Raw genomic sequence first — 15,522 nt, 5'->3', positions numbered from 1 at the left:
ACTTCCTCAAATTTTGCAGAAATTAAGATCAGTTGCATAACCCTGCAAAGGCCTACCCAGAAGAAATGCTGCCCTTCATTTCAGTAAGGTTCATGGTGGGTATGATTTCACTGATGCCCTTGTTCCTTCCTCAGTCAGGGCTCTGCCTTGTGCATTGCCATGTGCATCTTGGTCAGGTATTTGCTGTGACCCACAAGGTAGGCTGCTGGTCTAACAAAATCAAATGTTAAAACAGAAGAAGATCTCCAACACTTTCTTGGTTGGAAGATGGAGAAAGAGACTCCAAAGGGAGGTGTAGTTGGGACTTTTGCTACTGAAAATAATTTGGTAAAGTGGGAATGAAGCTGGGGGGCTAATAATACTGTTAGTGAAAATACTCCCACCAAAGATTTTTGTTAGTATGCAGTTACACATGCTTCCTCTCACATCCTCTCCTCTTTGCAGAGATGTACCACTCAGCCTAAATAAATTTAGAAGGTTACAAGCAACTGCCCTGTTTCCCACAGCTGGACCATGACAAGGGGCAAGGTAGTAAAAACATCTCTGATTGTCAGCAACAAACACGCCTTCAACTCCACAGGGATCATGGTTCTCCTGTACCTCAGTTCTTACCCTGAGGTGAGGACAGAGTCCACATTTTGGGTAAGAATAATAAACAAACATCAGCCATGTCCAAAATTGCCAGTGTGAACTAATGTTAATTTCTGGAGTGTGTGTAGGTAGGGGACTCACCTTTTGTCAGAAGCTATATGGTAAAAAGTACATGAAATTGTTAACATATCAAATTCATGTATGATGTTGATGGCTCTTCTGCAGTGTCCTTTACTATGAAGAAAGGCAATTCTCTAGATATTTAGTCCCCTGTTTTCCAACAGAAATCCTCTCAGTAGCCATGCTTAATACAGTATTCACAGACTTCACTGGCGGTAATGCAAGATCATAGTACAGATGACTTGGACCAACCTAATGATAGTTATCAAACACTGCTATCTTTGGCTAAGAGGATTTCTTGTCTGCAAGCTCTTGAGCATCTGTTCCTGAGTTTGAGGATAAGAACAAAAAAATGTGGCACTAGTTCATCTTAGGTATAAGGCTTCAAGAAAGTATAAAAATAGGTTGTTTAAAGTAAAATAAAAAGCAACTTTCTCAGCAGAATTATTTCCATCATTTTCTACCCACACTCAAAACTAATCTATCGTCTCAACCCACCTGCTTTTTTTTGTTTCCCTGACTGGATGAAATAACACAGCTCAGCTATTCGTTCCTCCCACCAAGTCATCCAGTATTCCTGGATGTTATTTTAGATATAAGCTTCATTTATTATCTGAAGTAATAAGCATAAATCCAGTTTTAAGGAAAATGCAGTTTCGTATAAGTCTATTGCATTCCATTCTGTGTGCTCCATCTGCATGTGCAATCTGCTTCTATATTTTCAGCCAGCTTGCATGGGCAGATTAATGCGCACAATTAGAAAGCAACCTCACAGGCGTTCAATAAACTGCTTTCATTATTACACTCAAGAGAGCCCCTTTGGATGTCTATAAAAGCCTAGTTTTCTGCCTGTTAGCTAAATAATTGACAACGCTTAAAATAATCAGGAGCAAATGAACAAAACGAAGACAATTGTGGCAAAAAGAAGCAAACAAAGGATTCTCAAGGCTGCAAATGCTTTTTGTGCAAGCCCTCTTTCATTCTCTTTAGCAACCTGTATTAAAAGTCTGGTCAGGTTTACACTTGCACTTCTGTGGGGAAAATTTGTTGCCAGCCTGCTGTTTGAACCACACATCATAGGGGACTGAAAACTGGCAAGGACACTAGCATTTATCCTGTAAAAATTGATAAATAAATAAAAATTCTGTTTTGATTCAGGTTTTATTCTCCTGCATTTTATGACTTTTGAGAACGCTACTTTGGCAGCCAAGTGTATATCAGCTTGGTTTGGTGAACCTCCTGCATTGTGTTTGGAATATGCACTCAGAGACACTCTGGCAAATTCTGTTTCCAGCTCCAAATTCTGAGCAGAATATATTGAGTGCGCACATATACCCGAGTGCAGCTGTGCCAGGAATTTTTACAGGAATACAACCTTCACAAAAACAGAGGCATGAATATGTAGCAAAGGGAAAGATGAAGTGACACAACAGTCATCATGTACTATTAGAAAGTAACCCTATTTTTTAGACTGCTTTTTCCATTACATAAATAGGTAGATGGCTATTAGAAAAACAGTGAACCCCATCCAACACTACAATTTCTGGAAAGTTTGAATAAAAATATAATAAAAGCATCTAACTAGAGATCTGGGCCAAAACAGCATGATAAGACACCCTACAGTTCAGACACAGATCCACACAGCCTGCACAGCAAGCCTCTGAAACAGCCAGTCATTACATATCAATCCTCATTACTGTTTAAATGAAAAATGTGATGTACTAACTAAAGAGGGAATATCCTGAAAAGTTCTGTTCCTTGTGTCCTTTTGGAAAGATGTGCACTCAGTTCTCCCTTGCATGTATTAGCAATTGCAAAGTACGAGGTGCCATTACCTTCTAATGCACTCTGACAGAAACACAATCAGGCCAATAATGCAAAATGCATCCAGGATACCCTGACTCAGAAGGAAGGAGTCCATTTCATGTGTAAGTAGTTTCTGGTAAAAAGTCAACACATACTCCCCATTTTCTAAATCTGGAATCTGCGGGGACAGAACCACAGCAACAGTGTCACCAACAAATCTCTCATGTGCTTCTCTTCTGTTAGCACAACCTACAGTAATCATGCTATGCAGCAATTTCTCCACCCCAAATTCTGCACCTGTGTGCTCCTAAGACTTTTAATGCACAGCTATTTCAGGAGACACCTTGTTTTTTCTGTTTTAGTGACTGGACAAAGTCTAAGTCCACTGGGGTCAGAGGAGGGGTTGATCCCAAAATTGTGGGGCTTGCAGAGACTTTTTCATGGCAGTCTGCATGCCTGTCTAGACTATACTCTCACAAGACACAAATACATATTCAAGCAACCGTGGTAACAGGTACAGCTGACTTTCAAGGACCTGTTGCACACAAAGAAGCTATCAAGAGCTGGGAAATAACTATATTCTGTAGACAGCACACAAGGTTACAGGCAATCTTTCTTTTTAGCACTCACTTCATATTAGAGCCTTTGAAAGGGGATTTCAGTGGGAAGTTCTTGTTTTTAATAGTGACAGGAATTTAATCAGAAAAACGGAATTCTGGGCAGCATCATATTTTATTGTCAGAGCATGTTAATGACATGAGAATCTTAAGTGCCTTTCCTTATCAAATAGAAGCGGCACTTCATGCAGGAGAGGTACTGATTGGGTTGTACCCCTTGGAGGCTGATACAGCTGGAGGTGGTGATCAATTTTAAAAGGTTTCCCAGTTAATGAGACTGCTGGTAGGCATTGATCTCCTCAGGAAAATTGTGATGTTGCAGCTACAGATCTTACAGAGGACAGACTAACAAGGGAGCTTATCTTTTGAAATGGCTCTATAGGCCACGACTTTGCAGAGGTCACTGCTTTATATGCAACACATGACCTTCCTTCCCTCCACTCCCAGCAAGAAGAGGAGATCAAAATATCCTAGCAGAGACAGTGAGGAAAGGGGCACAACCTCATATTTGTTCTCTTTGCCTCTAAATGTAGGGCCTTAGAGGAGGGAAGTAATGAGTCACTCATTTTTGCATGGCAGGCAAAAGCACATCTCTAAATACCAAGCACTTCTAAGTGAATGTGTCACTAATAACCAGCAGTACTTCAATGGAGCTGTTTCACAAAATCTGAAATGTCACACAACTTCTCATTACTCTTGGATGCTGTGCTGCTTAATGCCAATGTCTCTTAGCAATGCATCCTCAACACCTTCCAGTGGTACACCCTCCTCTTCCTGTGCTCACCAGAGAATTCCTTCAGGCCAGGGAAGGCACTAGTGTCACTCTGTCTGCTGAGAAATACACTCTGCACAGCTAGCTCAATGTCCAGCTGCAGGATGAGCCCTGGGGGGCTGGAGCCTGAGTCCCAGGCAAAGGGCCATGAACTGCCAAGCCTTTGCATAACAAAGGGCCTGGGGACCTGTCACTTGGCCAGGGGAATAGACAGTGGGAAAAATGACAGGAACTGACAACCCCCAGACTTCCCTGTGCTTAGACTGCATGGGGATAAAAGCCCAGGCGTTCCTTTGTTCAGGAAGCTTCCTTGGAAGCACCAGCTCAAGATGCTATTTTATTATTTAGTTATTGCACCGTGATTAAATTATTTCAAGTATCTGGACATCTGAGAGTCTGCAGTGGGAAACCTGGGATTGAACTGAGAGGGAACCCTGGTTTGAACATAGTGTGATGGTGTGAGTGTGGGGAGTGTGGCTGCAAAGGGGCCTCAGTCCCAGCTCAGGTGGAGTGACTGATGGAATGGCTCCTGGATGGTCTGACAGGGAAGTTTCCTTACTGTTAAGGAAGTTTCCTTAGTGTTAAGTCACTGCAGCATGCGAGGGCTCTGCTTTACCAAAATTGCATTCACTGGAGCTGGTTTTCAGCTCACTTCCTCCAGGTGAAGGATCTACAGGGCCCACCTGGTGTATGTTCAATACATAGTACACACAAATAATGTTCTGATAGTTAAACTCAAGCAATGGAGCTTGAGACACTGTAGTGGTTAGTCCATCTTCACTTTCAGGTGCATCAGAGATGACACCGGCTGAATGCTTAATCAGTGGGCAGAGTGGCTGCTAGGAAGCTGCCAAGAAGGCAGCTAGAGCTCCTGCACCACCTGGGGACTACCTGGCTGCCCACACAGAATCATTCGTGCTGGAAAAGACCTCTACGATCATCAAGTCCAGCCATTAACACAGCACTGCCAAGTCCACAACTCAACCATTTCCTGAAGAAACCATTCCCTAAGTACATGTTTTTAAATACCACCATGAATGGTGACTCAACCACTTCCCCGAGCTGCATGTTCCGATGCTTGGCCACCCTTTTGGTGAAGGAATTTTTCAGTTGTGGCAGTTTCCTGTTTTCCTATGTTTCAGAGGGTTTTGGCCTGCTTTTGCAACACCAATTTTACTTGTAATGGAAAAAAGCATTCAACAGCAGAATTCATTTCACCCTAAGCAAAAAAAGGTACAGGCAGGGAAGGGGAAGGAAGGGAAGAGATATGTGTCATTCATAACTGAATATGCCTTAAGATAAGAAATCAGATTAAATGGGAAGACAAGAACCCTGACAATCCCCTGAGGAAAAGCAAGACCCATAACTGAGGACCTTGCACTGCAAAGATCTGATGTGTCTGCTGCTGATTTAGGCTCAAAGAGAATCAAAGTGTTTAGTCTGTCAGAAACAGGCAGAGATCGAAAGTTGTGCAGTCGTCAGAATTCCTGAGGAATCAAAGTGTGTATATGTAGGCATCCACTCCAGAATAAACAGCAAGCCAAACACCAATATCTAGAGACAAATACTGGAAACACATTAGGGGAAAGAGCTCTGCCTAAAGGTAAATGAGAAGAAACAAAAGGAAAAATAAAAGAAAAGCTGGAGTCAGTGACAAAGCACTAAAATATCTGTACCTCAGAGAACAGAGTCTGGGCAAATGATGAAGGAACTGGAGCCACCAGCTTTGGACAGTAGTGACTTCTTTAAAGGTCGCAGAGGAGGAAAAAGCAATCAATCAGGCTCAGAATAGATGTGAGTAATTTCAGAAGCCAAAGATAAAAAAGGTAAAGGTGACTAAACAGCATTGTGTGTTAATTATGTGATAGAATCAGTTTGGATCAGTTAAAAACAAATAAATGGGGTGGAGTGAATGGGCAAGGCAGGAACTTCACTGCTAGTGCAATTAATTATATCAGGACTTAGACTGTATCTAAATCTGACATTAAAGAGGTATTCTTGGGAAATAGGTCTTTACAACATATCTCCACATTTAAGTAGGACTATGCTAAATCAAGGAAGTCCTCATTACTTACATGTGGGTTAGACTTCTTTACTAATCAACAAAATAAATGGGTGGAGATGGAATTTGGATTCTGTTTTGAAAATTAGTCTTGGATTGAATAATTACATATTGATTCAGTTAGAGAACACAAGCACAAAATAATTTTATAATTTGCAACTTTCATTTCAAAGTGTATGTTTTAGGAAGCTAAGAGCGGTCTACAGGACAAATTTTCTCACAGAATAAAGTGTGGAGGAGGCTTGAATATTTCACAGAATCATAAAATCATTGAGGTTGCTGGATGTCATCTTGTCCTACCTTCTGCTCAAGTGGGGCCACCTTGAGACAGCTGGGGAGAACTTTTGAATATGCTCAAGGATGGAGAATCCACAACCTGCCTGGGTAACTTATGCTCATGTTCAGCCACTCCCAGAGTAAAAAAAGTGTTCAGTAGGACCCTCCTGTGGTCCAGTTTGTGCTCATTTTCTTGAAATCAAAAGTTTCAAGTCAAAAATTGAAAAAACTAGCAACAGAAGACAAATCCTTCCTGAGCCCCAAACCAGGGAAAAAATGTGAACAAATAAGATAATATTAAATATTAATTAAAGACCCAAAGAAACAAAAAAAAAGGACAAGTAGATAAGCAATTTTAGGTAATAGGTTTCAAATTTTACTTACTACTTTTGATCTTCAAGAAGCATCTCTCTTCTTTGCATTTCTTCTTGTCTTTTTTTAACTTCAAGTCTCTCTGCCTAGAGCATTAAAACCAGGAAAAATACTTGAGGTTTCCAAAAACCGAAACCAAACATCAATTATTTCAATTCCAATATTTCAATATTTTTGTTTTTAAAAGAAGTGACCCAATCTCAAATTTAAAGGTATTCACTCATGAACAAACATCTCCTAGTCAAGAGACCTGTTTAAATTAGAAAATGACATGGTGCTCCTGGTACCCATCTACCCATCATGGCACAGCCCTGCTGGGTGACATCTCAGGGTGCAGCTATTGCAACCTTGGTCCTTGCAAAAAGGCAGAAGACCTAAACCACAGCACCAAAGCAGGTGATGGTCCTGTGGCACTGACAGCGCAGCGATGTGAACATATGTAGCTCACAGAGCTGACCTGCAGGAGCGTTAGGTACTGGCCAGCTGAATACATGCTAAGATGAATGAAAGTAGGAGGCATTTGTACTTAACCAGCATTCTTCTGCCTCAGATACCGTATCTGGTGCAAAAGCCAACCAAATCCTTGACACATAAAACTCCTCTGTAAATCTGGATACCACACAGATGATTAAATCCTTTAATATAAAATTGCACGTAATTTCCAGTGGAAGTATCATCTAAGCTGTCCAAATCCCAAATTCAAGTAGAATAATACAGTAAAATAAAGCAAAAACTAGAGAACTTGTTGCAACAGCAGGAACACGCAGTTCAAACTAAATTCCAATGAAAAGGAGGCCAGCCAAATTTTTGTTTTGGCTCACAGGATTCAGTTAGGTCCATTGGGAAGAGCAGTTTGAAGGCAGTTCAGTGTATGAAAAGAACAAATTAGAAGTTCCAGCCTGAGATTTCAGCCCGCTGTATTTTGAACTCCCACACTGCAGTTGGTGGGGGATGCTCCAGGAAGAGCTCCCAAGAAATGATCACAACAACTCTCATGTGGAGCAAAATACAGTCTCGGACTGTCACTCTGCTCACTGCCCACCCTCAAAATGAAAAAAGGTAATTGCTTGGTAACCCAGCAACCAGACATTGCTCTGAACAAAGTGCCCTGGAAATTTCAGACAATACCTTACAGAGATGGGAAGGGAGGTGTAGGTGAAAATGGCCCCTATGGCCAGAGCCCCAAATCAGGGAGAGAACACTGCCTGAGCAGAGGTACTGTGCAAGGACAGGGAGAACAAGGAAGAGGGAACATGCAAGTGGGTAAGGGGTGTTAAGAACAGGGCTGAAATCCCCAGTTCCATAATCTTCTTTCTGTCCTGCAATGAAAAACATTTCAGAAAAATTACAATTCTGCTGGCAGTTACTCAATTACTTTGCCTTTGGCAATTTCAGAATACATATTTTTTAATTGGATAAAGAATGCCTGTCTGAAAGAGATTTGCAAAACAAGTACAAATTCCTCCTTTGCATGCACAGGATTAAGAAAAAAAATCCTTTCAGATGTCTGCAGATAGGAAAAGAGCCACTATGTTGTGTGATGATAAAAACTGCTGGAAGGCTAAAGACTTGGAAGTTGTTATTTGGAAAAAGGCAGTGAGAAATAAACAAAAAGAGGAAGGAGATTCTCTGAATAAGATGTCCTGTTCACCCATTTGACATGCAGAGACAGCAATAGAATGTATGACATACTGATGCAATTGAGAAATTTAACCAAATTGTAGTAAGGAACATCACTACACAGTATAGATGATTTTAGAGTGTTCAGGGGATATATTGTTTGCTCCTAACCTAGACACAGGTGATGTGTTAGGCAAAAAAACTCCCGCTCATTTGTGCAGCTTCACAATTTACAGGACAAGAAAGAGACAGAAAAGAAATCTTATGGCTTGTGTTATTGTCAAAGGTGATGCTGATACCCTTGAGACACCAGCCATAGCTCCCAGGCTTTTCCCCAACACTGCCCAATACCACAAGCTGATGCCTTCCTCTCTGAAAAAGCATTGGATGTGGGATCCACCACCATACTGCAAGGCTCCTGAAAGTTCAAAAAAAGAAATCCAAAATGTTCCAAAAAAATCCAAATCTCACAGGACTTGTTGTGGTCTAGCTCCTAGCTAGTGACATCTAGAGAACAGTGATATTAATTTTGATAAATACAAACCTTCAGTACCAACTCTGTCTCCCACTAGATGAAAAAATAAAGGAATATCCTACATCTGGTGGTATTCTACCACCAGAATGGTACCTGAAGAAAACTCCAGCATCTTGAAATTACTCACTTGTGGCTGGCATGACTATTTTTTCACTCTGTAAGTTTACCCTAGGACAACTGCTTAAGGATGCATACAAGTGACAGGCGACAGGATGGGCACATTCTCCAACTAATGACAATCTATCAATAGACATTGCCAAAGCACTCCACATTTGGCACCGTGTTCAGAAAGCCAAGAGTGGAACAGCTGTGATATTGAAGGTAAACACGTTGAAAAATGTTAGCAGAAGGTCTGTAAAATGCCCGATTTTAACAAATTCCTGAAAAAAGGCTGCTCATGCTGATTAACACAGTCAAATTAAAGAGCACATGATTTGATAAAGAATAAAATGAAATTACAGCTTATCCTAAATAAGACAGTTTCTTAAGATGGCAGGACTGTTTCCTATATAATGTAAGAGAAAAAAATGTTGCCTGCAGTGTAATTACACTGAGTCTTTTCATTTCAAATTGTTCGAATCTTCTAATAATCAGTCAAGACCTAAACTATAAAAGGAAATGCTAAAGGCAAGGTAACAGCAAGAGATATTCAGTGACAGCAAACAGAAATATCCATTGTACTGAAGTCATCCAATTTTACATGCAACACAAATGAGAAAAGTTTAAAATACAAGAAGCCAATTATCAGCTGCTTGATTATTTTTTTGGGGAACTTTGACAGTCCTTTCACCCAATAGACACATAAGAAATTATGATCCAGTCTGGTCAAACACTGTGATGTGAAGGGCTCCACAAAAAATACCAATTCTAGACATCTACTACTAAGGAGAAAATAATAAAAAAAACCTACCTCTCATGTACATAAATACTTTCAGTGGATTAGACACACATCTCAGCATCAGGGAAAAATATAGAAAAAGGGAATTCCCTGCTCATGTTACAAAGTCTTTTTGAATTATTTCACTGAGCACTCACCATTAGCTTCACATACCCAAACTCAGCAGCCCTCGGTTACCCCATGAACAAACCCCACCAGTCCCAGGACAAGCTGCCTGTCATGAAGTGCAAGGCAGCCCTGAGTATTTGTTCACACAAGGTGGCCCTGTGGAGCACAGAATGAAGAATCTTTCCTCTCTCTGGAAGCTAGACAGACAAGGTAGATGCCAAGCTGGCCTTCCAGCAGCCAATAACCCCATGGTTAATTAAAAAATGACAGAGACAGGCAGGTGGACTTGTACAGATAGTAAGGCAAACCTTCCATATCTGGGTACTGCTTTGGCAGACACAGTTTTCGCTTATTCACAAAGATAATGGGAAAGGGGATGCTGCTTTTCTCTGCAAAATCGGCATTAAAACACTAACATAAACAGATCCTAAGTTCACACGTAGCACTGGCTTACAGTACATCATCCTTACAATCAAGAAAGAATTGAGCTGAGTATCAGCACCCGTTCTAGTCATTGCACATTAGTCTGTAGGGCTTCACCATTCATGTCTGTTGGCAAAGAAGCTTTCCAGCTGTGAAAGTTCCAGGGCTCCTGCTGATAAAGCTGGCTAGCTATTATCTCCTCTCAGACTGTCACACAATTTGGTTTTTATTGAATGAATAATAACCTTGAGCAAAAGAAGGGCTGGCCAGCAAGAAAAGACGGCCTGTGAACTTGCAGAAAGACATGCTCTCAGCCAATGCCCTACAGGTGCAGTTGAATACAAATCTATCATTTCAAATAAAAAGCTCCTTTCCTTTGGTAAACAGGGCCCAACACTGGTTGTACAGCACCAGTAGGATCTGTGTCATTCTCAGGTCTTGAGAGCCTTTCATCTGTAGACAGGGTGAGATAGGCAAATTGGCACTTTCCAGTGGCTTTTTAGCATGTTCTTCTTAAACACAAGGTTGAATATTTAATACCTAATCATCTTCCAAGAAGAAATCTCCATCGGCTCAATCACTATTGTGAAAGACAATGTGAATAAACAAATTCAAACTAAGAGTTCCCTTTCATCACCTCTGTTTTGTGTGATTGCTTTGTGGGTATATGTTTATTTAGTCAAATTAGTCTGTTTGGCAAAAATGCTTGCTGCAATGTTGCACCTCCTTCAGCAAAAATGGATACTTACAGTTTTACTATCTACAACATCTATAAAGATTTTATAATCTGTGGGAGTGAAGGTAAGGAAATTAAAGAGCATGAAAACAAACTTGATACATCAATATATTTTCCAGGTGTAACTAGAAATTATAGCAGTCTTGTAACATTTTTCTTGTTCGATGCCCATGGGCAAACAACATATATTAAATAATTAATCTACTCTCTTCCACTGCTATCATCACTGTGTCTGGAGCTATACATGAGATGGTAACAGCTAACGACATTTTCAGGTGATAGTATTTATTGTCCCTGTAAGCTATTGCGTATAGGCTTATGCCCAAATCATAATACCTACCACTGAGAGACCAGGAACAGACTAACCCTCACCTAGAGGCAATTACAGTTATTTTTGTTTATGCATGCCCTTGCATACCAACCAGTATCGACAACTTTTTAATTAACTCTCAACATTCAGTTTCTGCACTGAAAATCATTTTTACTGTTGTGGAGACAAAACTTGCAAACCTGAAATCTCCCCTTCTCTCCTTGTTAACGAGCACATCAGTATCATGCTCCCTCTTCTTTCATTTTTCCTTTAAATTCCACACTGCATTCTCAAGCAAGTACTACTTGGTTGCCACCAAGGAGACACAAACGAACTTTTACAAAGGGTTGTGCAGCACAAAGAAGGAGATGCTTTGTGAGAATAACTAGAGAAAGCAAAAAAAAATAAAAATAATACAGGAAAATTTGTGAGTGAGCTATCATTGGTGTCAATATATGGAGAATATTAGAAGGAAGTGTGATCTCTCCTATTAGCAAGACACTTGTGTGTGCCGGCCATAGAAGGGCTGGCGGTGCAGTTGAATTTCAGGGTGCTCTCAGCACAATGTAGGTAGACTACACTGACCTTTCCTTGATCTGGGTATCTTTTCCATCCTGACAGGTTGGATTTTCTAGTATTCTTCCCATGTGCACAGGCATTATGGATTTCTAGAAGGTCTTTGTGCCAACTGCTACAATCCAATCTTAGAGAGGGAGCTCGTGCCAAAGTGAACCATATAACCTGCACACAATTTACTCCTGACCTCCTTGTTCTCCCTTTCCGCTAACTCTGCCAGATAGATGCACCTGAAAGGCTGGAGTTTCTGATGAGCCAAAGGAACACTCAATCCCCCAAAACCCCCAGGCAGGCATCCTTCAGTCAGATACAAAGAGAAGGAAGACTACATTTCCTAATTCCTTGATACCATCCAGGGCTACCACTTAATGTAATTAGCCAGCTTCAGGTAGTTCAGCAAAATCAAGCATCAGGACATGAACTGTTATATGGCTTCAAGTCTGCACTAACCAGATTTACCTTTTCTCTCTGAATTGCTTTCTTTTTCAGGATTTCAGCTTCTTCAGCTGCCTTTTTTGATTTCACATACTCTTCTCTCTTGTGCTGTGTGACATAAACACAGGAAATTATTTTACATATTTATGTACACAAGGAACACATAAGGTAACTTGACTCCTACAGTGCACACCTTTCAAACCTAAAATGTATTAGGGGAAAAGTTTCTGTAATTTTTTTCCCCTTAAAATAAGACACTGAATAATGCAGGCTGTGCAACAGCTACTGCAATATTGGCTTTAAGAAGGCTGAAAAATCTAGGACTGATAAATGGGCATCCATGCAAGGACTCACACAGGTGATGGATAACTTGCAAGCATTTATACCTCTTGTAACAAGAACAACATTTCCACATAAGCACAGGACAGGGTGGTACATTGATCAATTAGTCCGAGCGTAAGCAGCATGCCGGAAGATACAGCACGGCATTTAAGTGGCTTTACAACTGCTCTGGTTGTTATTTGAGATATCATCTGTGATACAGATTGCTACATATCTATGGAAAGATTTCTCATTTTCTTTGGTGCAGAACATTAGTTTCTGATTTTCTGCTGCTTCCTTCAGGTTTCATGACTTTCTCCTGTCAAGCTGCTGTGAGTTCATTTTATAGTCATACAAAACACTACAGGAAAAGCTTTCTTTTGAGTTCTAAAAATAAACAAGTACATTTATTCTTACTGACCTTTTTCTGATATTTAGATTGCATGAGAATCATTTGCTGGTTTTGTCGTACTTGAGCCTCTGATTCGTTTCCACCTTAAAAAAACCCAAAAAAATAAATGGCACTTTGTATGAGCTTTTTAACTCCAAATGCCAGTCATTTCAGAATACAGCAATATAACAGACTGGATGTATGCATATACAGGAAATTTTTCATAATTACAGTAACTCTCTGACATTAAAGAGAACAGATAGGAGACCTTTTTGATCATTTTTTTAATCCATCAAAAGCACTTGCCTATTATTTACAGAGCACCCACCGTATCATCCACTCTACCAAAAAATATGTCCCTACAATATACGATCATTTTACTGAGGAACTATTCCATTTCCAGTCATGCTTTGCAGTTGAGTTTTCATTTTCACATCCAGCTATCTCCACCTTTGCTCAGTTTGTCACACACATACAGTCAGAAATTCTATTGCTAAAAAGTTTCTCTTTTATCAAATTTAGGATCTTGGACTCTGCCAGCTCCAATGGGATGCTATAATTTTAATATTTTCTAAGTAATGCCTTGGGGCTCAAGGAAGAATCCCCTTTCTGAAATGGAAGTAAAAGCCTTTCCCACAGACCTCATATTCATACCCAGGTAGTAGAAAGCATCCTTTTCCAAAGCCATGGACTCTCTTTTGTGAACATCTAAAGCTCTGGCCACAACGTTCAGCCTTCAGTAAAAAGAAACAAAATCTCCACAAACAAAAAAACCAACCACACAAAGAAAGTGATACTAGGTCTCAAGGGATTGAGGGAGTGACTTTGATTCTATTACTCTGCTCTATTTTCCAAAGTATTTTCTTGCTGTAGGAAAGGAAATAATTTATTCCTTTCAGTTGTTGCCAAAAATAACAATAACCCTCACTCCATTCTGAGGATGGGGGCTGTATTGCCCCAATTTATTGTTTTCATGAGAAATTCCCCTCAATATGCCTCCTAATTCTGTAGAAGCAGCTGGACCAATCTGTGCTACCTCAGGTGCCTGATATCCTGGGCTGTATCAAAAGCAGCATGGGCAGCCAGTAGAGGGAATGTGATTCTGCCCCTCTGCTCTGCTCTGGTGAGAGCCCCCCTGCAGTGCTGCATCCAGATCTGGAGTCCCCAGTACAAGAATGACATGGACCTGCTGGATTGAGTCCATAGGAGGGCCCCAAAAATGATCAGAGGGCTGGAGAATCTCTCCAGTGAAGAAAGACTGAGAGAGCCAGGATTGCTCCCCTGGGCGAGGAGAAGGCTCCAGGGAGACCTCCTAGCAGCCTTTCAGTACCTGAAAGGGCCTATAAGACATCTGGAGAGGGAATTTTTGCAAGAGCATATAGTGGTAGGACAAGGAGTAATGACTTTAAACTGAAAGAGGAGAGATTTAGATTGAATATAAATGTTTCACTGTGAGGTGCTGAGGCACTGGCACAGATTGCCCAGAGAAGCTGGAAGTGTTCAAGGCCAGGCTGGATTGCACCTTGAGCAACCTGGTCTAGTGGAAGGTGTCCCTGCCCACAGCAGGAAGGTTAAAACTAAGTTATATTTAAGTTTCCTTCAGACCCAAACCATTCTATGAATTGCAAGATCTTTCAGAAATGTAAGAAATATTAGGTCTTTCAGGAGGGATCACTCTTGTCTAAAGGTAGCTCTCTCCATTTACTAATGGAAGGTAACTAATCTTTAGGAGCTTTTGTGACATTCAGTGAATGGGAGATCAATACCCTAAGCTTGGCAACACTTCTATGGACACAAATAAATCCCTAAGATAAGTTCTCCAGAGAGAATGGCCATACAGTATACAAGCAATAAGCTGAGAGTAGCAATAAGCATACAGCTGGCATTGTAGAGTCTCTCTTCCCCAGGTCTAGAAAATAAAACTGCTGCTAAACAGGTTTTGAAACCTCTTGGATGCCTAATCTTTCTCCTTTTTTAGCCTTTTAGTAGCAAAATTTCTTTTGTGCACTGTATTTTTTTTTGCTGGTACTGGTGGACATAGTCTTGGAACAATCATTTTTCGGATCATTATTAGAAATTGCCTATAGCCTTTCAGCCAGGCTTAATTCATTCAAGTTGCCTTGGCTGTAACATGTCGAATACTTCACTGAAGTCAGAGGGTGCTGTGATAATATATAATAATACCAGAAAAGAGACTGTTGCATTTATCAGGCATGATTTGTTGCTCCACTTGTTGCTTATGGAGGAGAGTAGAACTTGCATCCTTCATTGCTCTCATCTCTCCATGATACCTGAAAGTTTGCCAGTCAGATATTACAGAGTTTAAATCCAGAATACTTATTTCCCTGTGGAAGCTGCAGGTGTTATGAAACTTTAAGAAACTTCAGCTTTATTTAGTGATTTGGAGTAGATGTGTAGTCCCTTAAAATCACTCTGAGAAAATAACACATGATACTTTTTTCTCCTAATGAGTACCTACAGGGGTGAAATTAGAGATGCCATTTCAGCTCCAAATTTGTTCCTGTGGGAATGATATGTTCTAATAATCTTTGC

At 40.5% G+C, this 15,522-nt stretch overlaps 1 protein-coding gene across 1 annotated transcript in view; it reads right to left on the bottom strand.

Annotated features, from left to right (window-relative positions):
* Positions 1–15,522, bottom strand: part of EPSTI1 (epithelial stromal interaction 1) — a 49,253-nt gene that overhangs the window by 19,738 nt on the left and 13,993 nt on the right. The window contains exons 4-6 of the mRNA XM_041467024.1: positions 13,000–13,073; positions 12,282–12,365; positions 6,629–6,702 (exon numbers count right to left, since the gene is read on the bottom strand). Coding sequence (XP_041322958.1) covers positions 6,629–6,702; positions 12,282–12,365; positions 13,000–13,073 — 232 coding nt within the window. The remainder of the gene's footprint in view (positions 1–6,628; positions 6,703–12,281; positions 12,366–12,999; positions 13,074–15,522) is intronic.

Source organism: Pyrgilauda ruficollis, unplaced genomic scaffold (genome assembly GCF_017590135.1).
Source record: "Pyrgilauda ruficollis isolate IOZ18807 unplaced genomic scaffold, ASM1759013v1 scaffold20, whole genome shotgun sequence".
Lineage (NCBI taxonomy): Eukaryota > Metazoa > Chordata > Aves > Passeriformes > Passeridae > Pyrgilauda > Pyrgilauda ruficollis.
This window is presented reverse-complemented; position numbering and strand designations above follow the sequence as displayed.